The following is a 25,228-nucleotide window of genomic DNA, read 5'->3' as shown; positions in this document are numbered from 1 at the left end:
CCTATAATCCCAGCTACTTGGGAGGCTGAGGCACAATTGCTTGAACCCGGGAGGCAGAGGTTGCAGTGAGTCGAGATCGCACCACTGCACTCCAGCCTTGGCGATAGAGGGAGACTCCGTCTCAAAAAAATAAAATAAAAATAAATAAGATTTAAAAAATAAAAAAAAGAGGGTTGCTGCATCTGAGACTGCAGGTTCTACTCTGGGTTCTGGAAAGAGGACAGACCAGAACTAGGCTCTCCTTGGTATCAGCAGAGAGCCAAGGGACTGCAGCACAGGAGGGAAGGAAGCCCCTGGAGGCCAGTTAGGGCAGCCACTAGCAGTGCCTTCATGAGAAAAGTACCCTCCAGATTCAATGCAGCCCTGGGGACACTTGTCCTGGCAAGAAAAGAGTGTCCTTGTGCAAATTATCAACAAGTAGTCTTTCCTGCCTGCAAACACACTCCCTCCCCAGGGACAGCCACAAACAGCCTTGTAGAAGGAGCAGAGACTTAAGCATCCACTTAGCCAGATGCTCTTGTTTGGTTAACAACCTGCAAAACTAGGTAGCAGTAGCCCCAAAGCCTGGAGCAAAAATCAGAATTTCATGGTTCCTTGAAGGAACACCAAAAAAAAAAGGAGAGAATCCTCTCCTCCAACTGCCCAAATAGAAAGGATCTCAGTGAACTAAGAATCCTCTGGGAGGGGCAGTAATCCACTTGCTCAGAGACCTGGAGAGCGACCAGGCCGGGGTGGGTGTGCTGAAGTCAGGAGAGGGTCACCCCTTGTCAGAGAGACCTGCAAACAATCCCCCACCCACCCCATCCTCGGCAAGGGCTGATGGTTTGCCAGTTCTCACCTCGGTCCAGAGAGCAGAAACTGCCATCTTCAACCACTCCCTGCTTGGCTACCACTCAGCAGCCCTGACTCATTAAGAAAACACAAAAATCGAGAGCAACCACACACAATACAAAAGGGGAACCCTCACCTGAGGAGGCTCAGAAGGAGGGGAATAGGGCAGATCTCACTGAAGTAGCAATTAAATGGAAGAGACTTTATCAGAAACAGTAGTGAAAGCCCGGGCACTGACCCAGACAAAAAAGCACACTTCTCCGTGGTGACCAAATTAGTAATGTGGAATATCAAGTAGAAGATATGTTGCAGAACAAAGAGGTTAAAAAGCCAAGAAATGGAAATAAGGGTGGGAAAGAGATTTGAAAACACATTAAGGAGAGCCAACGTGAATAATGGAAGTTCCAGAAGGAGCAAAAGCAGGAGGGTAATAAAGGAGAACTTCCGTAATCTGAAGGAGACTGAGTACACTGAAAGAGCCCGCCAAATCCTAGGCAGCTTTGATTTTTAAAACAGATGCACAAATATGCTGTGAAATTCCTAAATTCCCAGTGAGAAGGGGGAGATTAAAGTATTCAAAAAAGTCTCCTCTTGGGGCCAGCCACCGTGGCTCTCACCTGTAATCCCAGCACTTTGGGAGGCTGAGACTGGCAGATCACTTGAGGTCAGGAGTTCGAGACCAGCCTGGCCAACGTGGAGAAACCCTGTCTCTACTAAAAATACAAAAATTAGCCAGGCGTGGTGGCGCATGCCTGTAATCCCAGCTACTTGGGAGGCTGAGGCAGCAGAATCACTTGAACCCAGGAGGCAGAAGTTGCAGTGAGCCAAGATTGTGCCATTGCACTCCAGTCTGGGCTACAGAGTGAGACTCTGTTTAAAAAAAAAAAAAAAAAAACCAGGCCGGGCGTGGTGGCTCATGCCTGTAATCCCAGCACTTTGGGAGGCCGAGGCGGGTGGATCATGAAGTGAAGAGATCAAGACCATCCTGGCCAACATGGTGAAACCCTGTCTCTACTGAAAATAAAAAAATTAGCTGGGCATGGTGGTGCGCGCCTGTACTCCCAGCTACTCGGGAGGCTGAGGCATGAGAATCGCTTGAACCCAGGAGACAGAGGTTGCAGTGAGCCGAGATTGTGCCACTGCACTCTGGCCTGGCAACAGAGCGAGACTTCATCAAAAAAAAAAAAAGGTGTCCTTTGCGGCCAAGGGGAGGCTGGGCTGGGGGTAAAGCCGCATGGTGCAGGGTGACAAATAGACAACTGATGGGCTGCAGTCTGGATTGTAAGGAACTGAAAGGTATACAGTTCCAGGGCTGAAACTAAAAAGCATGGGATCTCAATTAACAAAGAGGAAAGCAGGAAACGAAGAAAAACTTAAGACTGCAAAAGTAAGAAAAAAGGAAAATAGTATAAAATGTAATAAATATAATAGAAGTAATACAAAAAGAATAAAATCAGAGCTACTTCAAAAAATATGAACAGGCTGAATTTCCAGACCAAAACAGACTGTGAAATCAGTGTGTTAGAAAACAAAATCTAGCTACATCTAAAAGTAACAAAGGCTAAAAATAAAAGGATGAACCATATACCATATAGCAGGAGAACAAAAAGAAGGAAGAGCAACACCAGAAATCCAGGCCAAACCCAGTATGACACCAAGAAGCATTAAACTGGACAAAGATGGGTATGTTAACAGGTTCACTCCATGAGATGACAGGCACCCAACATCACAGTAGCCAGATACATAAAACAAAACCTCCCAGACATACAAGACCTTTATTAAAAGACAAAAACAAACAAGACACCACGATAATAGTAGGAGGCCTCAGTATTCTTCCAGAATTTTGAAAAATCGAGTTGGCAAAAAATAATAACATCAAATATTAGAATAAAGCAAACATTCACTTATGTGATAGAATGTTTACAAAAGTTGACTGTTTATTGGCCACTGATAAATCCATTTATTTATTTATTTATTTGAGACCAGGTCTTGTTCTGTCACCCGGGCTTGGAATGCAGTGGTGTGCTAACAGCTCACTGCAGCCTCAAATTCCTGGGCTCGAGGAACCCTCTGCTTCAGCCTCCCAAGTAGCTGGGACTACAAGCATGTGCCACCACCCCCGGTTTTTTGTGGGTTTTGTTTGTTTGTTTGTTTGAAATGGAGTCTCACTCTGTCGCACAGGCTGGAGTGCAGTGGTGTGATCTTGACTCACTGTCCGCCTTCCGGGTTCAAGCGATTCTCCTGCCTCAGCCTCCCGAGTAGCTGGGATTACAGATGTGCGCCACCACGCCCAGCTAATTTTTGTATTTTCAGTAGAGACAGGATTTTACCATGTTGGCCAGGCTGGTCTCAAACTCCTGTCCTCAGGTGATCTGCCTGTCTCAGCCTCCGAAAGTGCTGGGATTACAGGCGTAAGCCACGACGTCCTGCCGTTCTTTTTGTTGTTGTTTGTTTGTTTGTTTTAATGAGACGAGGTGTCGCTATGTTGACCACTTTGGCCTCCCAAAACGTTGGGACTGCAGGCATAAGCCACTGCACCCAGCAGAGAAATCCCTAATAAATTCCCTAATGTAGAGATTTAACAGGCCACATTCTTGGATCATAATTAAATAACATGCAAGTAAATAATAAAATTACTAAAGAGGGGGATAAACAACACTACTCAGAAATCAAGAAGCCCCTTCCTAAATAACCCCTAGATCAAAGAGGAAATCAAAATTGGTATTACGAATTATCTAGAAAGTAATAAAAATTAACACTTGATGTGGGATCTGTATTTAGGTAATTTGTAGTCTTAAATGCTTAATTTTTTAAAAGATTGAAAATAAGTGAACTACATGATTCAATTTGAGAAAATCAAAAATAGAAACCAATAGCAAGAGGGACTTAATAGAGATATAAGATTAGATTAAATAAGTGAAACCAAAAAATAGTGGAAAGAATAAGTTTTCTTTGAAAAATGAAATAAGCCAATATACTGCAAGTCTAATTCAGGAAAAAAGAAAACAAAAGTGCAGTTATTGGGAACAGATGGATATATAACCACAAAAGTGAAAAAGGCTGAAAAAAATTATAAAATATTATATGGCTTGAGGTCAGGAGTTCGAGACCAGCATAGGCAATATAGTGAACTAAAAATACAAAAATTGCCCAGGGAGGTTGAGGTGAGAGGATGGCTTGAGCCTGGGAGGCAGAGGTTGCATTTTGCCATTGCACTCCAGCCTGGGTGACAGAACCAGACCCTGTCTCAAAAAAATAATAAAAAATAAGTGTTGGTGAGGATGTAAAGAAATTGGAACCCTTATACATTGTTGGTGGGAATGTAAATGATGCAGCTGCTATGGAAAACGGTTTGATGTTTTCTTAGTAATTTTAACAAGGATTTACCACATGACCCAGCAACTCCACTCCTAGGTACATTTCCCATAGAATGGAAAACATTCAGACAAAACCTTGTAAATGAGTATTCATAGCAATATTATTCATAATAGCCTCAAAGTAGAAACAACTCAAATGTCCATCAACTGGTGAATAAGCAAAATGTGGCATTTTATTATTCAGCCATAAAAAGGAACAAAGTCCTGGCCGGGCACAGTGGCTCATGCCTGTAATTCCAACGCCTTGGGAGGCCAACGCGGGCGGATCACAAGATCAGGAGTTCAAGACCAGCCTGGTCAATATGGTGAAACCCCCTCTCTACTAAAAATAGAAAAAAATTAGCTGGGCATGGTGGCACATGCCTGTAATCCCAGCTACTTGGGAGGTTGAGGCAGGAGAATTGCTTGAACCTGGGAGGTGGAGGTTGCAGTGAACCGAGATTGCACCATTGTACTCCAGCCTGGGCAACAGAGTGAGACTCAGTCACAAAAAAAAAAAAAAGGAACAAAGTCTTGATGCATGCTACAAGGCAAATGAACTTCAACAGCATTATGCTAAGTGAGAGAAGCCAGACACAAAATGTCACCTATGTAGGATTCCACTTCCGTGAAACATTTAAAATAGGCACATTTTGAGATGGAAAGCAGATTAGTAGTTGCCAGAGGCTAGAGGAAGTGGGGAGTGGGCAGTGGCTGCTAATGGTACAGGGTTTCTTTCTTTTTTAAAAACAATTTTATATATTAAAAATATTTTAACATAGGGTCCTGTCTTGTCACCCAGGCTGGAGTATGGTGGTATGATCATGGTTCACTGTAACCTAGAACTCCTAGGCTCAAATGATCCTCCTGTCTCAGCCTCCCAAGTAGCCAGGACTACAGGGGTGTGCCATCACACCTGGCTAATTTTGTTTTTTAAGAGACTGGGTTTCACTATGTTGGTCATGAACTCAAAAACACTGAATACTAAAGTATACTAACAAACACTGAATTGTACACGTTAAAGGGTTGAATTTTATGTTATTCAAACTGTATCTCAATTCAAAAATTCACGTGAAAATAAGATTGCATTAAAATATTCTAGTTCACTATAAAAGATATACACAAGCTAAATTTGATGATCACGACGGGTGCGGTGGCTCACGCCTGTAATCCCAGCACTTTGGGAGGCTGAGGCAGGCGTATTACGAGGTCAGGAGATCGAGACCGTCCTGGCTAACACGGTGAAACCCCGCCTCTACTAAAAATACAAAAAATTAGCCGGGGGGTGGTTGCAGACGCCTGTAGTCCCAGCTACTCGGGAGGCTGAGGCAGGAGAATGGCGTGAACCCGGGAGGCGGAGCTTGCAGTGAGCCGAGATTGTCACTGCACTCCAGCCTGGGAGACAGAGCGAGACTCCGTCTCAAAAAAAAAAAAAAAAAAAAAAAATCTGATGATCGCTTTCTGCACCTAGTGATACTCACCTAACACACTAGCCCATTAAACACAAACACTACAGAATACAACATTTGTTGTTATTTTGAACAACTTTTAGTGCTTCCTGTTTTTCTTTTAACAGTTTTTAAAAGATAAAACAAGAATTAATGCAGAACATAAAACAAGAATTGAATAAATGGAGAGTTGTGCCATGTTCCTTGATAGAGATTTAAAAATCCTCATACAGTCATATATAAATTTAATACTACCTATAGCATGTATAAATTCCAATATAGAAATTTAAATATTTACATATGTATTTATATATGTATATTTATTCACATTCTTACAATGTTAATATATAAATTTAATGTAATTCTAGTCAGAATATCAATGGATTATCTTTGGGATTTGAATTAAATTATTTTAAAAATATGTTAGAAAAGAAAATGTCCAAGTATCGCCAAAATATAAACATCAAAAAGGATAGTGATGTGAGGCCTGCCTTTCTATATATTAAAACTTAGGCCAGGTGTGGTGGCTCACGCCTGTAATCCTAGCACTTTGGGAGGCTGAGGCAGGCGGCTCACGAGGTCAAGAGTTCGAGACAGCCTGGCCAACATGATGAAAACCCGTCTCTACTAAGAATACAAAAATTAGCCAGGCATGGTGGTGTGTGCCTGTAATCCCAGCTACTCGGGAGGCTCAGGCAGGAGACTCGCTTGAACCCGGGAGGCAGAAGTTGCAGTGAGCCTAGTTTGCACCACTGCACTCCAGCCTGGGCAACAGAGCAAGACTCTGTCTCGAAAAAAAAATAAAAAGCAAAACAGCAACGATCCCATGCAAAAGGACGACAAATAGCATAAGACAGCTAAGGATAAACCGAACCCTACAGCGTGCTGTTCATACTGTTTCCATAAAGAGAACAGCATAAAACTTGAAGAGTGGGAAAGAACAAACCCATTGGTGAGCCATATTACCTTCCTGGATGATAAAGCAGTACTGTACAGAAGTCTGTTCTCCCTGAATTAATTTATAAATGCAATATAATTGCAACCAAAATCCAAACATGCTTTGATTGCATGATACTTGACTCACTAATTCTAAAATTCATCTGCAGGACACAGTGCACAAAAAACAGAATAATATGGCCAGGCACGGTGGCTCACGCCTGTAATCCCAGCACTTTGGGAGGCCTGAGGCTGACGGATCACCTGAGGTTGGGAATTCAAGACCAGCCTGGCCAACATGGTGAAAACCCGTCTCTACTAAAATACAAAAATTAGCTGCGCATGGTGGACACACCTGTAATCCCAGCTACTCAGGAGGCCGAGGCAGGAGAATCGCTTGAACCTGGGAGGCGGAGGTTGCAGTGAGCCAAGGTCGCACCACTGCACTCCAGCCTGGGCGGCAGAGTGAGACTCCTTCCCCACCCCCCACCCCACAAAAAAAGTGTAATATGGCAGGATTTACCCTATTAGATTGTTTAAGGCACATTATAAAGCTTGGGGATTTAAAATAATTTGTTATTTGTGGAACTACAAAAAAATAGATGAAAAGAACAAATAAGAGTCCTTAAAAACCCTGATTAGTATATGTAACATTTTAAATAAATGAAGAATGGATGGATTCATCAATAAAGTGTTGAGCCACCAGTTATCCAATTTGAGGATACCATTCACAAAATTTAGAGGAAGAAAAAAAAACCCCACACACAAATCCAGGTAGATCAAAGACCTATATGTTTAAAAAAACAAATAGCCGGGCGTGGTGGCTCACACCTGTAATCCCAGCACTTTGGCAGGCTGAGGTGGGTGGATCACAAGGTCAGGAGTTTGAGACCAGCCTGGCCAGCATGGTGAAACCCCATCTCTACTAAAAATACAAAAAATTAGCCGGGCATGGTGGCATGTGCCTGTAGTCCCACCTACTCAGGAGGCTGAGGCAGGAGAATTGCTTGAATCCAGCAGGTGGAGGTTACAGTGAGCTGAGATCGCACCACTGCACTCTAGACTGGGTGATAGAGCGAGACTCCATCTTAAACAAACAAACAAAACCAATAAACAAACTAAAGTCTATAAAAGTAGTAGAAGAAAATACAAGTAAATATGTTTATAAGCTTGGGTAAGGAAGAATTTTTTTTTTTTTTTTTTTTTTTGAGACAGAGTCTTGTTCTGTCTCCTAGACTGGAGTCCAGTGGCTTGATCACAGCTCACTGCAGCCTTGAATTCCTTGGCTCAAGCTATCATCCCACCTCAGCCTCCTGCATAGCTAGGACTCAGGCATGTGCCACGCTAAGCTAATTTTTTTATTTATTTTTAAAATTAATTAAATTTTTTTTTTTGGGACAGAGTTTCACTCTTGTTACCCAGGCTGGAGTGCAATGGTGCAATCTTGGCTCGCCGCACCCTCTGCCTCCTGGGTTCAAGCGATTCTCCTGCCTCAGCCTCCCAAGTAGCTGTGATTACAGGTATGCACCACCATGCTAGGCTAATTTTGTATTTTTAGTAGAGATGGGGTTTCTCCGTGTTGGTCAGGCTGGTCTCGAGCTCCCGACCTCAAGTGATCCACCCGCCTCAGCTTCCCAAAGTGCTGGGATTACAGGTGTGAGCCATTGCACTGCTAAGCTAATTTTTTTTTTTTGAGACGGAGTCTCACTCTGTTGCCCAGGCTGGAGTGCAGTGGCAGGATCTCGGCTCACTGCAAGCTCCACTTCCTGGGTTCACGCCATTCTCCTGCCTCAGCTTCCCTAGTAGATGGGACTACAGGAGCCCGCCACCACTCCCGGCTAATTTTTTTGTATTTTTAGTAGAGACAGGGTTTCGCCATGTTAGCCAGGATGGTCTCAATCTCCTGACTTCATGATCCGCCCGCCTCGGCCTCCCAAAGTGCTGGGATTACAGGCATGAGCAACCGCGCCCGGCCCTGCTAAGCTAATTTTTTAAATTTTTTTGCAAATTTGAGGTCTCCCTGTGTTGCCCAGTTTGGTCTCAAACTCCTGGCCTCAAGTGGTCTTCTTCATTTGGCCTCCTAAAGTGCTGGGATTACAGGTGTGAGCCACCACGCCTAGTCCCAGAAAGATATTCTCAAAAAAGAAATAAATCACAGCCGGCTGCGGTGGCTCACGCCTGTAATCCCAGCACTTTGGGAGGCCAAGGCGGGTGGATCGCAAGGTCAGGAATTCAAGACCAGCCTGACCAACATGGTGAAACCCTGTTTCTACTAAAAATACAAAAATTAGCTGGGCATGGTGGCGCACGCCTGTAATCACAGCTACTCAGGAGGCTGAGGCAGGAGAATCGTTTGAACCCAGGAGGCAGAGGTTGCAATGAGCCGAGATCATGCCATTGCCCTCCAGCCTGGGCATCGGAGACAGACTCCATCTCAAAAAAAAAAAAAAAAAAAGAGGAAGAAGAAAAAAGAAATAAGAAATAAATCACAAAAAACCCAGAAAACCCAAGTCAGAGAGCCATTAAGACAAAAGAAAAAAAAAAAAAGACTAATGAATTTGACTCCATCAAAAATTAAAACTCAGCCAGGTGTGGTGGCTCATGCCTGTAATCCCAGCACTTTGAGAGGCCGAGGTGGGTGGATCTTGAGTTCAGGAGTTGGAGACCAGCCTGGCCAATGTAGTAAAACCCCGTCGCTACCAAAAATACAAAAAAATTAGCTGGGCGTGGTGGTGGGTGCCTGTAATCCCAGCTACTTGGGAGGCTGAAGCAGGAGAATTGCTTGAACTAGGGAGGCAGAGGTTTCAGTGAGCCAAGTCACGCCATTTTACTCCAGCCTGGGCAACAAGAGCGAAACTCCGTCTCAAAAAAAAAAAAACCCAAAAAAAAATGCATATCTTTCAGCTCAGCAATCCCACTTCTCTATTCTCAAATAATACACATATGTATGTATAAAGAGGTATGTACAAGAATGTTCACTGTCAACACTCTTGGTAATAGCAAAAAACTGTAAACAATCATAATTTCCGTGAAAAAAAGAATAGCTAAATAAACTACACCCACACTATGCTGTTCTATGCAACAGTTAATAATGAGGATATGTATATTGATATGAAAAGATCAAGATGTAATTAAATAAAGAAATGCAACCAAATGCAGTGGCTCCCACCTATAATCCCAGCACTTAGGGAGGCCAAGGCAGGAGGCTCACTTGAGGCCAGGAGTTTGAGACCAGCCTGGGCAACATAGCATGACCCCATCTCTACAAAAAATTTTAAAAAATTAGCCAGGGGGTGGCACACACCTGTAGGCTGTGGTAGGACTGCTTGAAGTAAGGAGTTCAAGGTTACAGTGAGCTGTGATCACATATCTCTAAAAAAATAATAATTTTTTTTTTAAGATGGAGTCTTGCTCTGTCGCCCAGGCTGTAGTGCAATGGTGCGATCACAGCTCACTGCAGCCTCAACTTCCCGGGCTCAGGTGATCCTCCCACCTCAGCCTCCTGGGTAACTGGGACTACAGGTGAGCACCAACACACCCAGCTAATTTTTTTTACTTTTTATTTACTTAATTATTTATTTATTTTTTGAGACGGAGTCTTGCTGTCAGCCAGGCTAGATTGCAATGGCACACAATCTTGACTTACTGCAACCACCGCTTCCCAGGTTCAAGCAATTCTCTTGCCTCAGCCTCCTTAGTAGCTGGGATTAAAGGTGTACACAACCATGCCCGGCTAATTTTTGTATTTTTAGTAGAGATGGGGTTTCGCCATGTTGGCCAGGCTGGGCTCAGACTCCCGATCTCAGGTGATCCACCTGCCTTGGCCTCCCAAAGTGCTGGGATTACAGGTATGAGCTACCGCGCCCAGCCTGATTTTTTGTATTTTTAGTAGAGACAGGGTTTTGCCATGTTCTCCCAAAGTACCGGAATTACAGGTGTGAGCCACCGTGCTTGGCCCCTGTATAATTTTAAAATTAAAAAAAAATTAAAAATACCTGGAGTTCTGGCCTCAAAAATCCCATCCTTGTGCGTGCTGCTTCCAGTCTTGAGGAGTGAACCTGGCCATCAGTGATTCTGAAGAGACAGTGACCACACAGAACCCAGCACAGCAAACTGAGAAACTGCCATTTTTATTGTATTTTATTGTTTCCTGTAGAGATGGGGGGGTTTCACTACATTGCCCAGTCTGGTCTTGAACTCTTGGGCTTAAGCAATCCTCCTGCCTCAGCCTTCCATAATGCTGTATTACAGGTGTGAGCCACCATGCCTGGCCTGGCCATCTGTATTTTTTTTGTTTGTTTGGTTTTTGTTTTTGAGACAGAGTTTCACTCTGTCTTCCAGGCTGGAGTGCAGTGGCGTCATCTCAGCTCACTGCAACCTCTGCCTCCTGGGCTCAAGCCATTCTCCTGCCTCAGCCTCCTGAGTAGCTGGGATTACAGATGCCCAACACCACGCCCAGCTAATTTTTGTATTTTTAGTAGAGACGAGGTTTCACCATGTTGGCCAGGCTGGTCTTGAACTCCTGACCTCAGGTGATCCACCGGTCTTGGCCTCCCAGAGTGCTGGGATTACAGGCCTTTTTTTTAAATTTTTTTTTTTTTTTTCCTCAGAGACCTTTGTTCTGAGATCTTTATTCCCTCTCCCTGTTCTTTTTCCTTGTCTAGTCTACCTCACAAATCATTTCATGAGTAATTTCCCTAAAGCAAAGAGCAAATATTTATTAAGCATTTGCCATTATTTGTACTCAGTATTTGGTAATGGCAGGAATGTTTGAGGAAAGCTAATATGTTAGTAATATGGAGCAATGTGAAGTTAAGAAGAGAGGGAGATGGCAACCAATCAGAAGACTATATGAGGCCAGGCTTTATTCATCCTGTTCAGAGGTGGTCACAGCTTCCCAATGCCTGCAAAATAAAGGCCAAATTCCTGAGCCTAATATCCAAGACCGTCCAGTCTATCCTCAACATACCTTTCTGATATCTTCATTACTTCTTCCCATTAAAAGCCTCCAATTCAGCCAATTTTTTTTTTTTTTTTTTTTGAGATGGGGTCTCGCTGTGTCTCCCAGGGTGGAATGCATGACACCATCATAGCTCACTGCAGTCTCAAAACTCCTGGGCTCATGTGGCCCTCAGCTTCCTGAGTAGCTGCAACTACAGGTGTGCACCACCACATGCAGCTTCAGCCTGGCTTTCGCATGTGTGCGTACCTCTGTTCAGTTACTTCTCCTGTCTCCTTAAACCTTGCTTCCTTTATTGATTGATTGATTGAATGATTGATTGAGACGGAGTTTTGCTCTTGTTGCCCAGGCTGGAGTGCAATGGCACGAACTCGGCTCACTGCAACCTCTGCCTCCTGGGTTCAAGCAATTCTGCCTCAGCCTCCCGAGTAGCTGGGATTACAGGCGCCCGCCACCATGCCCAGCTAATTTTTGTATTTTTAGTAGAGACAGGGTTTCACCATATTGGCCAGGCTGGTCTTGAACTCCAGATCTCAGGCCATCCACCAGCCTCGGCCTCCCAAAGTGCTGGGATTACAGGCGTGAGACACCACGCCCAGCCGAAATCTTGCTTCCTTTAAAAATAGGATCAAAGTTGTTGTTTCATGGGTACAGAGTTTCAGTTTTGCAAGGTGAAGAGTTCTGGAGATGGATGGCAATGATGGCTACACAACAATGTGAATGTACTTAACACTGCTGAATTGTACACTTAAAAATGGTTAAGGCCAAGTGCAGTGGCTCATGCCTGTAATCACAACACTTTGAGAGGCCGAGGCAGGAGGACTGCTTGAGCTCAGGAGTTTGAGACCAGCCGGGGCAACATGGAGTGACCTTGTCTTTAGAAAAAATATTAGCCGGATGTGGTGGCACACACCTGTAGTCCCAGCTACTCCAGAAGCTAAGAGGGGGGAGATCTCAAGTCTAAGTCAAGGCTACAGTGAGCCATGTTCATGTATTGCACTCCAGCCTAGGTGACCGAGCAAGACAGTCTCAAAATAACTAAAGAGAGAGATTCTGTCTCTAAATAAATTAACAGTTTATGGTAAATTTTATGTGTATTTTACAACTGAAAAAGAAATTAGAAGCTGATTTAACTTTTTAAAGATAGACTCAAATCGTACTCTCCTCAAGGCTTCCCTGAGTTCTCTCCTTTGAACTCTTAGAGCTCTTATTATCTTTACAGCTCACATGGATTGTAACCATTCACTTTTTTTTTTGAGACAGAGTCTTTTTCTGTCACCCAGGCTGGAGTGCAGTGGCGCAATCTTGGCTCACTGCAACCTCTGCCTCCTGGATTCAAGCAATTATCCTGCCTCAGCCTCCTGAGTAGCTGGGATTACAGGCGCCCGCCACCACGCCTGGCTAATTTTTGTATTTTTAGTAGAAATGGGGTTTCACCATGTTGGCCAGGCTGGTCTCAAACACCTGATCTCAGGTGATCCACCTGCCTTGGCCTCCCAAAGTGCTGGAATTACAGGCGTGAGCCACAGTGCCCAGCCTTTTTTTTTTTTTTTTGGAGATGGAGTCTCACTCCATCACCCAGGCTGGAGTGCAGTGGTGCAATCTCCACTCACTGCAACCTCTGCCTCCTGGGTTCAAGTGATTCTCCTGCCTCAGCCTCACAAGTAGCTGGGACTACAGGCATATGCCACCATGCCTAGCTAATTTTTGTAATTTTAGTAGAGACAGGGTCTCAACACATTGGCCAGGCTGGTCTTGAACTCCTGACCTCAAGTGACCCACCCGCCTCAGCCTCCCAAAGTGCTGGGATTACAGGTGTGAGCCACCATGCCCTGCCACAATCTTCCATTTTTAATAATTGTTTATCTTATGTCTTCTTTCCAATTTGGCTACACATTTTTTTCTTTCTTTCTTTCTTTTTTTTTTGAGACAGTCTCATTCTGCCACCCAGGCTGGAGTGCAGTAGCACGAACACAGCTCACTGCAGCCACAACCTCCTGGGCTCGATCAACCCTCCAGAGTAGCTGGAACTACAGGCTTAAGCCACAATGCCTGGTTGCAAACATCTTGATAGTGCTGAGTACATATCTGCTATTAATCGACTGGCCTCAGAAGCAAATCACAGTACAAAAGAAATGATAAACCAAAGTAACTGCTTTAATGTTAAAAATATTTATTTTTTTTCCTAAAAGATCACACAAAAGTTGGGAAGAGAAGGATGTCAATTAGACTACATCAAAATCTGGGCAGAGGGAGGACAAAGAGCTGCCTAAAGAAACTGGTAGCTGGAGCAAACTGCAGAGATCAACATGACCCTAGTCAACGGAACCAGCAGCCCAGGTCAGCCACATTCAGGAGCACCACCGAGGCACGGCAGGGAGAGCAAAGTTGCTGGCCCCAATCATTCCTCCTTTTCAGGGCAGGAGAGGCAGAAGCTCACTCTTTAGACATGTTCTTGATGGTCTTGTGCTCTTTCATGGCCTTCTCCCAATCGCTGCCATTGAATTCCTCAGTGACCATGCTCCGCACAGTGCCCTCATCCAGGCAGTGGGGGGCAATTCCTACGAGAAAGTGGCACAGACAAAGGGGGATCCTCAGTATGAGTGAGACCAGATGGTGTACCGGCTCCTGGATAAGCCCCCACCTGCAGGCATCATCACGCTATACATTAGGGCTTCCAAAGGATATGCCACAGCTTATGGCTTCAGTGATGAGACCCACAGGCTGCCAGCTGGCTCGGAAAGCACTGGCTCCAGCCTACCGCTTCAGCCCTCTGACTCACTTTCCTCAACTGCCAGATGGGAATCACACTCCCTGAACCAGGGATGGCTAAGGCTAGACAACATTCAATACCAAGTTGAGAGTACAATATGCAGAAAGGCACAGCCCAGAGCAATCTCTGACTGGCAGCCTAAAGAATTCACAGGCCTTTCCTGTGTTTAGATAGATAACTTTCTTTCCTTTTTTTTGAGATGGAGTTTAGCTCTTGTTGCCCAGGCTGGAGTACAATGGCGTGATCTTGACTCACTGCAACCTCTGCCTTCCGGGTTCAAGTGATTCTCCTGCCTCAGCCTCCCAAGTAGCTGGGATTACAGGCGTGCGCCACCAAGCCTGGCTAATTTTGTATTTTTAGTAAAGATGGGGTTTTTCCATGTTGGTTAGGCTGGTCTCGAACTCCCGACCTCAGGTGAGCCACCATGCCTGGCCTTAGATAGATAACTTTCTAAGAATTAAATGTCTTCCCATTTGTACAGGATTTCATACTTTTCAACTCTTTCCTGTTCTGCAAGGTAGACAGGAAGGAGTCTCCATGTGACAGATGAGGAACAGGAGCCCCTGAAGCAATGGGAGAGCGGTAAGGATGACATCCTGCCCTGCCCTGCCTCCCCCACCTCCCCTGTCCGCCCCCCACCACCATAAGGCAAAAGACACTGACAGTCATAGCTGCTCTCGCAGCTCTGGAGGCTGCACTGACACAACAAGAGTCCTCAGAACATCTTCCACCTCTGCTTTCCCCTTCAATTCACACTACAGTTGGTATGATTCTCAACAACTGTCAGAGGGTTAGTTTTATTACTCCCCAGACCCAAGCAGGCCCTGAAGCAGGGCTTGGAGGGTTCCCTGCTTGTTTATTATTTTTTAAAAAGAACAGAGATACGGTTTTGCTATGTTTCCCAGGCTGGTCTCAAACTCCTGAGCTCAAGAAATCCTCCCACCTTGGCCTCCCAAAGTGCTGGGATACAGGTGTGAGCCACCGCAGCCAGCCAGTCCTGCCTAATTTTTGAACAACCAAAAAGCTTTCAAATGCCATTATCAATGCTCCCCAATCTTGCCTCCTTCACTCCCTTAACCCCTGTCATTATTAAAGCTGCCTCCCCTGGCCCCACAAGCCCATCTCCTCACCCCTCTCCTCCCTACCCTTCAACACCATCCCCAGCAACACCAGCTCTACCAGCACCAGCGAATAAGAATCACAACCTGGATGGGCTCCAAGTCCAACTTCACCACATTCAGATATGGGATTCAGAAAAGTTTCACCGGAGCCCGACTCACATTCTATCATGTGGAAAGCGCTCTACTGAGGAGCCCTGTTCCTCTAAGATACGCATGTGACAGGGTCTAGTCAGCATCCCACCTGTCCAAACAAGACTTTAAGTGAGAGCACCACGGGCCTCTCTGTGTCCCCCTGAGCTTGCAGTCCATCCCCTTTACTCACCGAAGCCTCCGGGGTTTGACCGTGGAGTATAGAAGCTCTGAACGCCACATCTCTTACAGAAGGTATGCTGGGCTTTGTGAGTATTGAACGTGTAAGTCGTTATGTGCTCAGCTCCCTAGGTGAAAACAGACAAACTGTGTTCTTTTTTACAAAGAGATTTATTTATTTATTTATTTATTTATTGAGATAGAGTCTCCCACTGTCTCTCAGGCTGGAGTGCAGTGGCGCAATCTTGGCTCACTGCAACCTCCACCTGCACGGGTTCAAGAGATTTTCCTGCCTCAGCCTCCCAAGTAGCTGGGATTATAGGCGCGTGCCCCCATGCCCAGCTAATTTTTTGTATTTTTAGTACAGACAGGGTTTCACCATGTTGGCCAGGTTGGTCTCGAACTCCTGACCTCATGATTCACCCACCTTGGCCTCCCAAAGTGCTGGGATTACAGGTGTGAGCCACTGCGCCTGGCCCCAAAGACATTTATTTTTATGTCACTTAAAAAATACACCTTTGTAGCCGGGTGTGGTGGCAGGCGCCTGTAGTCCCAGCTACTCGGGAGGCTGAGGCAGGAGAATGGCATGAACCTGGAAGGCGGAGCTTGCAGTGAGCCGAGATCATGCCACGGCACTCCAGCCTGGGCAACAGAGTGAGACTCCGTCTCAAAAAAAAAAAAAAAATACACCTTTGGCCAGGCATGGTGGCTCATGCCTGTAATCCCAACACTTTGAGAGGCCGAGGCAGGCGGATTGCTTGAGCCCAGGAGTTCAAGACCAACCTGGGCAACATGGCAAAACCCTGTTTCTACAAAAAAATACAAAACTTAGCCAGGTGCAGTGGCACACATCTGTAGTCCCAGCTACTTGGGAGGCTGAGGTAGGAGCATCAGTTGAGCCTGGGGAAGTAGAGGCTGCAGTGGGCTGAGATCGCACCATTAAAAAAAAAAAATCTTGAAACAACTTAATGGCAGGAGCTCTTCTGTAGGGCTCTTTGTATTAAGAGGCCATTTCCTATCTCCAGAAGAGACTGGGACCTTCTTGAGGACAGAGACCCATCTACACTATCCAGAGACATGTCAGTCTGGAGCGTGACAGCTCACAGCTTCTCTTAGGTCAACGGCACACAGAATTCAGCCTTGAGCCTTCCCTGATATATCACATCAGGGAGGGAAAGTGCTTGCTTCCCAGGGCCTACGTGGAGAGACAGTTCACCCAAGGGACTGGCTCTCCATGTCCCCAAACAGAACGGCTCAAGATCTTAAGAAAACTGATGGCTGTGCTTAATTTATCCACAAAGGACAAACCAGGAAAAAAATATTTGCCAGACGTCATAGACAGGCTAATTTCCTTAATGGATAATACAAATGGGAGACTGGACAAAGGACATGAACGGACATTTCAGATAGAAAGAAAAATAAATCACTCTTTAGCCTATGAAATGCTCACCAAAGGAACTTCAATGAGATGTATTTCACTGTCAGGTGGGCAAAATCAAAGCCGTTAACATGGTATTGACAAGTATGTAGAGAAATATGTGCTCACATATATCAGTCACAGGAACAGGAATTGGTACAATTTAGCAACATCTACCAAAATTTTAAAGTGTACATATGCTTTAGCACACAATTCCATTTCTTGAAATTTATCATACAGATATATTCCAAATGTCTCAATGACATAGGTATATAGATATTATAGCACTGTTTATGAAGGCTAAAGATTGGAAAAATTGAAAATGTCCCTCAATAGAGGACCGGTTAGGCATTATGGACACTCATAAAATGAAATATTCTCCAACTTTTGAGAAGAATGAGACAGCTCTACAAAACTAACATGGAACAATTGCCAAGGTTACAAAGTTAAGCAAGGTATAGGCCAGGCGCAGTGGCTCACGCCTATAATCCCAGCACTTTGGGAGGCCAAGGTGGGCAGATCACTTGAGGTCAGGAGTTCAAGACCACCCTGGCCAACATGGCGAAACCTCGACTCTACTAAAAATATAAAAATTAGCCAGATGTGGTGGCGGGCACCTGTAGTCCCAGCTACTCAGGAGGCTGAAGCAGGAGAATCACTTGAGCCTGGGAGGCAGAGGTTACAGTGAGCTGAGATCGCACCACTGCACTCCAGCCTCGGCAACAGAGTGAGACTGTCTCAAAAAAAAAGTTAAGCAAGGTCTAAAACAACGTACGTGGTATGCTACCATTTCTTTTTTTTTTTTAAGGCTATATACTGGTATGTGTGGTGTTTTTGTTTTGTTTTGTTTTGTTTTTTTGAGACAAGATCTCACTCTGTTATCCAGGCTGGAGTGCAGTGGTATGATGACAGCTTACTGCAGCCTTGACCTCCCAGGATCAAGTGATTCTCCCACCTCAGCCTCCCGAGTACCTGGGACTATAAGCATGCAACACCACACCTAGCCGATTTTTTATTTTTTGTAGACATGGGGGTCTCGCTATGTTGTCCAGGCTGGTGTTGAACTCCTGGGCTCAAGTGATCTGCCTGCCTTGGCCTTCCAAAGTGCTGGGACTACAGGCATGAGCTACTGTGCCTGGCCTGTATGTGCTTTTATATGCATATGTATCTTTGAAGAGGGATCCAAGAAACAGTGGCTTACCTTTAGGGAGAGAATTCAGACAGCTGAAGGGGAAGGGGTGGAGGTTTCTTATCATTGTTAACCCTCTTTACGCTTCCCCAGCCATACCGTCCAGAATTGTGCTTCCTATAGAAATAGCTCCCTGAGGAGCCTTGCTCACTCCATAGCCACTGCAGCACAGAAAAGCAGTGAAGGACTGCCAAGTGGTCCCAAGCCATCCAGCATTATCTGGATGGAATTAAAGCCCCGCCCAACCCCACATTACCCATAATGTGCTAAAAGTCTTTTTTAAAAAATCTGTATTCTTTAACCTGGAGATTTTCTTTCTCTCTTTTTTTTTTAACTGCTCCTTGTGGAGCAGGGTGTAGGAAGTGTGCCCAGAATAGCCAGAGAACTTATTTGTAAGAGAATTGATCCTAAAGAAGAAATTTCTAAATTGTCAAAAATGTATACCAAGGAGGTTCACCAGTGTTGTTGATAATCAGAAAAAAACTGGACTCAACTGCAATGATGCAGAGACAGTGATGGGGTAAGTAGACCAGGAAATCGGCTGTGGGGAAGAGGGAGACTGGGGCATGGGGACAGTAGGGAAAGATTTTTCACTGTGTATATACACATTTTCTTCTACCTTTTAAATTTTGTACCAAGTACAAAAAATTCCCAAAAATAATAAAATTAAAGTTACAAATAAGTATATAAGCTTTTCATTGGGAAATGAGATAAGCAGTTTATCAACAAAAAGAATGGTAAAATTCTACTTAATAAACATAAGACAATAGGTTTAGATGTATTTCTCAGAGTAGAAAATAATACACAAAGACAGACACCAAAATATTAACAGTGGTTACCTTTAGCTGACAGGATTTGGGTGATTTTATTGTTTTTTGATTCTCTGAATTTGAAAATGTTTCCACAATACCAAATAGGCCTCCAAAAAATAAAAGTAAAAAATAACACAACCTTTTATTTTTTATTTCCATTTTTTTTGAGATGGAGTTTCACTCTTGTCACCCAGGCTGGAGTGCAATGGTGTGATCTCGGCTCACTGCAACCTCCACCTCCCAGGTTCAAGTGATTCTCCTGCCTTGGCCTCCCAAGTAGCTGGGATTACAGGCATGCACTACAACGCCCAGCTAATTTTTGTATTTTTAGTAGAGATAGGGTTTCACCATGTTGGCCAGGCTGGTCCTCAACTCCTGACTTCAGGTGATCCACCCATCTTGGCCTCCCAAAGTGCTGGGATTACAGGCGTGAGCCACTGTGCCGGGCCCACCTTTTAAATGTCAACCTGAAACCAAAGCCCGTGAGAGGCCCTCTATGCTCCAGGCCCCTCCCATGCTACAGACGGCACGCTAAGGGTTGGTTGGGGGGTCCTGTAAATCTCACCACTGGGTTCTGCACTCCTTGACCCTGCTCTTAAGCACTGACCTTCAGGAGCTTGAAGCGAGAGGCTGGAACAATGAAGTGTCTATTCTGCTTCTTCTTGCAAATGCTGCAACTACAGAAAGACAGAGCAAATTCCAGATTGTGAGCAGCCACCTGCATCCTCTATGCCTGAGCGGCCCAGCCATCAGAGCCAGCCGACCCCACAGATGATGCCTCTTTCAGCACCATCCAGGGCCGAGGCGCTGGGGCAAAGGCCTGGATAGCAGTGCCTCTGGTTTGCAGGTACAGCAGAGCAGGTACAGCAGAGCCCAGGGGGGTCCCAAGTCAGCAGTCGAGGTTCTGCAATGCTCAGAACACAGGACCAACAGACAGGTCTGTACTGCCCACCCCTCAGTTCTTTACAGTGAAGAGAAGCGCTGGACTTCAGAGACACTTAGGAAACAAATTTCAGACACTGCTACAACCTGATGTCTCTGAGACATCCACACCAAAAATGGACAAGGAAGTTTAGGTTTCCCTCTTTCTTCATCACCACGTCACAAAAAGTCCAGCTCCAAGTAAAACACGTCCCCAGAATTACCATCTCTGGAATTAAACTGAAGTCCCCTCTTTTCAGGCCACCTTTGAAAAAGTTCTAATTTAGCACAGAATCCTCTCACAAGTTATTCCACAGTGCTTCTTTTCCAATCTGGACTCTATTGTTAGTAGCCTGGTCAGTTCTCCATTTGAGTAATTCCATCGTATGTGCTTATTATTCATATATAATTCCGGTACCTAGGGGCGAAAAGGACTGGATGCTGTTAAATAATTAGCTGCATGCCAACTTTGGGTCCCAAAGCCAGAGCCTGTCGTCCCTGCTCCATCATAACGCCGGGGAAGGTGGTACAAATCAGGCCCTCCACAGCCAGCAGTACCATCTGCCTCAACCGAAGAGCAGAGCGAGAGTGGAGGGCCTGGGGAGCGTCAGGTGTATACACCCTTCACTAACGTACCCTCCAACTCTCCCCAACTCTAGACTTCTATGAAGATTCTGCCCAAGGCTTTCCACTCAGTACCCAGCCAGGCACACCTGCAGCTAACCGCCCCCGGCTCCTCAGCAGTGTCGGTCTGAGGGTGATGCTGCCACAAGCCACAAGCCCTGAGGACCCTGCTCTGTGTCACCTGGGCCATGCTGTTGAAGCTCTGTGATGAGCCATACAAAAGGAACAAAAATAGAACAATGAACATTTCTGTCCCCATCACCTGACTTCAACAGTTACCAGCCCAAGGCCAATGTTTCCTCTGTACCCCAACTCCCCAGATTATTTTGAAATATTGCATTTTAACTCTGAAATTCTTTTAAGCCAATTTAGGGAAAAAAAAAAAAATACTCACTTGCAGTCAAATATATGCAAGTCTGCTGAGGCCCAAACTTCAAAACGAACTGCTCCACAGTGGCAGCCTCCTGTGTGCTTCACCAGGCCCTGGTATTCACTAAATGAAACAAAAATCAGAAAGATAAGAATTTCTGAATAGCTGCCTCCTGCTCTCTTTTTGTTGTTGAAAGAAAGACGGAAGATTAGAAAAAAGTCTTTTCTACATGACAACCAGATGCATTTCTGCTTTTAAGGAGGCACTGTCAATTTCCTAAGTGAAGAACGGTTTCAGCACCTTCTTTGTCCATGAGCTCTCTTTTCGCCAATTTCTTAAATTGTATTAAGTTGCAAAATAAAACATTCCAAACATTTCGAAAATGTGAGGGATCCTAACCCACCACCAAACATTTTTATTTATATGTCAAATACTAAATTTTTTTTTTTTTTTTTTGAGATGGAGTCTCAGTCTGTTGACCAGGCTGGAGTGCAGTGGCACGATCTTGGCTCACTGCAACCTCTGCCGCCTGGGTTGAAGCAATTCTCCAGCCTTAGCCTCCCAAGTAGCTGGGATTACAGGCGCCTGCCACCGCGCCCTGCTTATTTTGTATTTTTAGTAGAGATAGGGCTTCACCATCTTGGCCAAGCTGGTCTTGAACTCCTGACCTTGTGATCCACCCACGGGGACTCCCAAAGTGCTGGGATTACAGGCGTGAGCCACTGCTCCGGGCCTCAAATACTAAATATTTTTATGAGCTAGGCACGAAGGAGAGAACACTAAACAAGATACAGCAGACACGATTGCTACCCTTACCGACCTTAACAAGTTACTCAAATAATAATTAATTATGATTGTGATAAAGGAGGTACAGGCTGCTATGAAAAATAAGACTGGGTACTCAATCAAGTCCAGAGGTCCAGAAGAGCCTTTTGAGAAACTTAATAAAGGCTCTTATATTTTTGCACTATTTCTTTCCAGTATTCTTCATACACATGCGTTTTACATAGTTGTAATACACATTACATAGAATTTTTTTTTTTTGAGAGGGAGTTTCATTCTTGTTGCCCAGGCTGGAGTGCAGTGACGTGATTTCAGCCCACCACAACCTCCACCTCCAGGGTTCAAATGATTCTCCTGCCTCAGCCTCCCGAGTAGCTGGAATTACAGTCACCCACCACCACACCCAGATAATTTTGTATTTTTAGTAGAGACGGGGTTTCTCCATGTTGGTCAGGCAGTCTCAAACTCCCCACCTCAGGTGATCCACCCGCCTCGGCCTCCCAAAGTGCTGGGATTACAGGCGTGAGCCACCTCACCCGGCCTACATACAATTTTAACCCTTTAAAGCTTATATATAAGCCAAACTCAGAAATGAACATTAAGATCTGATAAATGTCTTAAAATCGCTTTCCAAAAGGATTGAACACCCTTACCCGATATATAAATGAGAAAACATTTCACTGTACAGTCTCAGGCAATAATGATAGGAAAAATAGCTCACTGCAGTTTTAATTTGCATGATTAAGACTGATCATTTTTTCATGTTTCATGTTTATGTATTTTAATTTTTTCTGCACACATAATGCTTATTGTAAAAACTCCAAACTTTACACTATTTGAGAGTGCTCAAAGTGAAAGCCTCCTGTAATCTTTATACCCAGAGGGATCTATAGTTAATTGTTATATATTCCCCCAAACTTTTTTCTACACAATATTTTAACGAAAATGGTACAGTTATACACACTTTTTGAATATAATTTAGTAGACTTTATAAGTACAAAGTCATGGCAATCTAGTGGGAGAAAAACAGCTTTTTTATGTCAATATTTTAAATCTTTTTCTTGACCATTTATCAGTTTCTCTTAAAATAAAAATTTATCTCAAATTTGAGTTTTACATTCTTTTTTTCTGTATGCCTTGAAGACACCATGAGTTTTACATTCCTAAGGATCTTCATATTCCTTCTGCCCAGAGGCAGCCGTCACCCTATAGGTGCTCAAATGTTTGATGGATGAACGTTTTTTAAAAATTCAGTGTGCAGTCCAAGATGAAAAACCAAAAAGTGAAGCACACAGAAAACCAAATATGTATCTTCTGTCGGGGACGACTCATCCTAAGAGAATTTCTTCCGCAAGAAGCTCAAAGGAACATGTTCAAGAAAAGAAGTAATTCTCAGGTTATGCAATTGCTAGGTTATTCTTGTCGGTTTTTTCCCCCTAGTGTTTTGATTGTTCTTTTTAATTCGTAAAATTGACACTGTAATATAATATCAGGGCGTTAAAATATCTCTCTGTAGCACAACTGTTCCCCGAGGCAGGAATCCGGATCGCATTTGGAGAAAAGAAGGCAGCCCTTTAACAGCCCAGTTAAAAGCTCTTTCCCAAATCGCGGACACTCGAGATGCTCCTCGGGCCATCTAAAAGACTGCGGAGCAGCCAGGAGGGCGAGCGGCAGGGAGCATTAGCTGGCTGAGCACATAAAAGCCTCCCTACGCAGGCATCCCCGCCGCCGCGCAAGGCCGAAGCATCTCTTCGCGCGCGCTTCTCTCCCGGATCAATAACCCCCGCCCCCTGCTCCCTCCCTGACAGTGCCTGGAACAATGACGGGATTTTGCTTCCCAGTTAGTTCAAAACTATTCATGCTTCCTTCAACGCTTCTACCTTTCCCTTCCACCCACCCTCAAAAACACGTGTGCAAACACAAAAAAAAAAGGGATTCGGGTAAGAGAAAGCCGTGGGATTTATCTCCTTTTCACTCAGAAAGGCCCCCACACCCTTTGCGCGCCAGCAAGAGACAACGTCCCCGAGCACGATGCTTATGGCCGGGAAAGACTCTTTGTGTCCCAAGACGGCTGCGCGCGCCCTCAAGCTCCGGACGAAGCCCCCTTTCCATTCCCAGGCCACACAGCCCTAGAAGCACCGCCCCGCCCCGCCGCCCTTAGAATTAGGGAATAACCCCAGTGCTAACGGGGGAGCCGCGTCGGCTCCGTAACGTGGAAGGCTCAGAGCTGAAAGGCGCCCAAGGCCTGCACGCGGGCTGCGAGCCCGACTCCTGCCGAGGGGGTCCGCGTGGCACCGGCTCCCGCGCGCCCCGGCCCGCCGCACTCACAAGGTGTCTAGCAGGAGCTTGGCGGCACCCTCGGAGGTAAGCTTCTGCCGCTTCTGGAACGTCTCCCAGCGCTCCCGCTGCTCGCCCAGGTCCAGGTTGGACGCCGAGGACGTCGGGGTCGCGGGAGTCGGCGGCGGCGGCGGCGGCGGTGGCGGGAGCAACGCCAGCTCCGGCGGCGGCGGCTCCCCCGGGCCCTCCTCCTGGGCCCGCGGCGACGAGCGCCTCAGCCGCGGCTTCTCCGACGGCGGCTTCTCCACCGCCTGGCTCTTGCTCCCGGCCTGGCTAGCGGAGCGCCGTGTGCGGGTGGCGCTGGGTGCCAAGGCAGCGGCCGCGGAGGCCGCGGAGGCCCCGGACCGCTTCTGCCCGCGCAGCTTGGCGGCCACAGAGCTCCTCGATCGCCGCATGGCTCCCGCAGCCTGGCGCGCAGGCCTCGCAGCGCGGCGCGCCCCCGCCGGCCTGCGCGCGCCCCCGCCGCCCGCCAGTCTTCAGGCCCAGGGGGCGCTGCGCCCGGCTGCCCCGCTCCGCCAGCCGCGCCCCGCAGCGCGGCGCCTGCCCGCAGGAGGGAGACCCGGCCCGCCCGGCCGCTGGGACGCACCTGCCTGTTCAGTCCCGCAGGCCCAGAGGGGCTGCGCCTGGGCCTACGCTCGCGATACCCAGAATCCACTCGCACCTGCGAAGGCGCCCCTGCCCTTTGTGAATCCAGCGGACTCTTCGTACCTTCCCGACCTGGAGGGGCCTGGGTTGGGCCTGAATTCGCAGGCTCATCCGAGCGGGCAGCCTGGGGTAACTTAGTCTCCAAAAACGAGCTAATTTGTGTAAACGGCCTGCCACCTGCTACCTCCTGTGTAACAGCGGCCGAAACCATAGTTCTTCACCTTCGTCTTTTCTGTCACATTATAGAACAGTGTCATGAGGATACCAATAGTCAACAGATTTGGGGTTTCATTTTAATTAAATGAATGACCCGCGCGTCGAATTTCATTAGTATGATTTTGATGAAGGCAGCACCAAAGTTTAAAGACAAAAGGCACGAGAATCGTTGATGGAACC

At 45.9% G+C, this 25,228-nt stretch overlaps 1 protein-coding gene and 1 long non-coding RNA gene across 2 annotated transcripts; one reads left to right on the top strand and one right to left on the bottom strand.

Annotated features, from left to right (window-relative positions):
• Positions 1–13,667: 13,667 nt before the first annotated feature.
• On the bottom strand, positions 13,668–24,650 carry CENPV (centromere protein V). Its single transcript, XM_031011166.3, has 5 exons — positions 24,179–24,650; positions 21,092–21,190; positions 19,760–19,829; positions 15,748–15,862; positions 13,668–14,092 (listed from the first exon to the last, which is right to left on the bottom strand). Exons 1-5 carry the CDS (start codon positions 24,580–24,582, stop codon positions 13,968–13,970), a joined length of 813 nt encoding a protein of 270 aa, XP_030867026.2. The 5' UTR covers positions 24,583–24,650; the 3' UTR covers positions 13,668–13,967.
• On the top strand, positions 14,501–21,439 carry LOC129533376 (uncharacterized). The gene is made up of 3 exons (XR_008679583.2): positions 14,501–14,886; positions 18,693–18,860; positions 19,836–21,439. It is a non-coding gene; the product is annotated as an uncharacterized lncRNA (long non-coding RNA).
• Positions 24,651–25,228: the final 578 nt, after the last annotated feature.

This window comes from Gorilla gorilla, chromosome 4 (assembly GCF_029281585.2).
Source record: "Gorilla gorilla gorilla isolate KB3781 chromosome 4, NHGRI_mGorGor1-v2.1_pri, whole genome shotgun sequence".
Lineage (NCBI taxonomy): Eukaryota > Metazoa > Chordata > Mammalia > Primates > Hominidae > Gorilla > Gorilla gorilla.
Note: the sequence above shows the minus strand (reverse complement) of the source record. Positions and strands in the feature narration are given on the sequence as shown.

Bases quoted from the DNA above. Each gene is read 5' to 3' on its own strand.
- CENPV (XM_031011166.3), bottom strand. From the start codon at position 24,582: ATGCGGCGATCGAGGAGCTCTGTGGCCGCCAAGCTGCGCGGGCAGAAG. The intron at 21,191-24,178 runs GTGAGTGCGGCG...TGTTTCATTTAG, and splicing joins AAGCTCCTGCTAGACACCTT to TGAATACCAGGGCCTGGTGA. The intron at 15,863-19,759 runs GTCAGTGCTTAA...GTTTTCACCTAG, and splicing joins CTCGCTTCAAGCTCCTGAAG to GGAGCTGAGCACATAACGAC.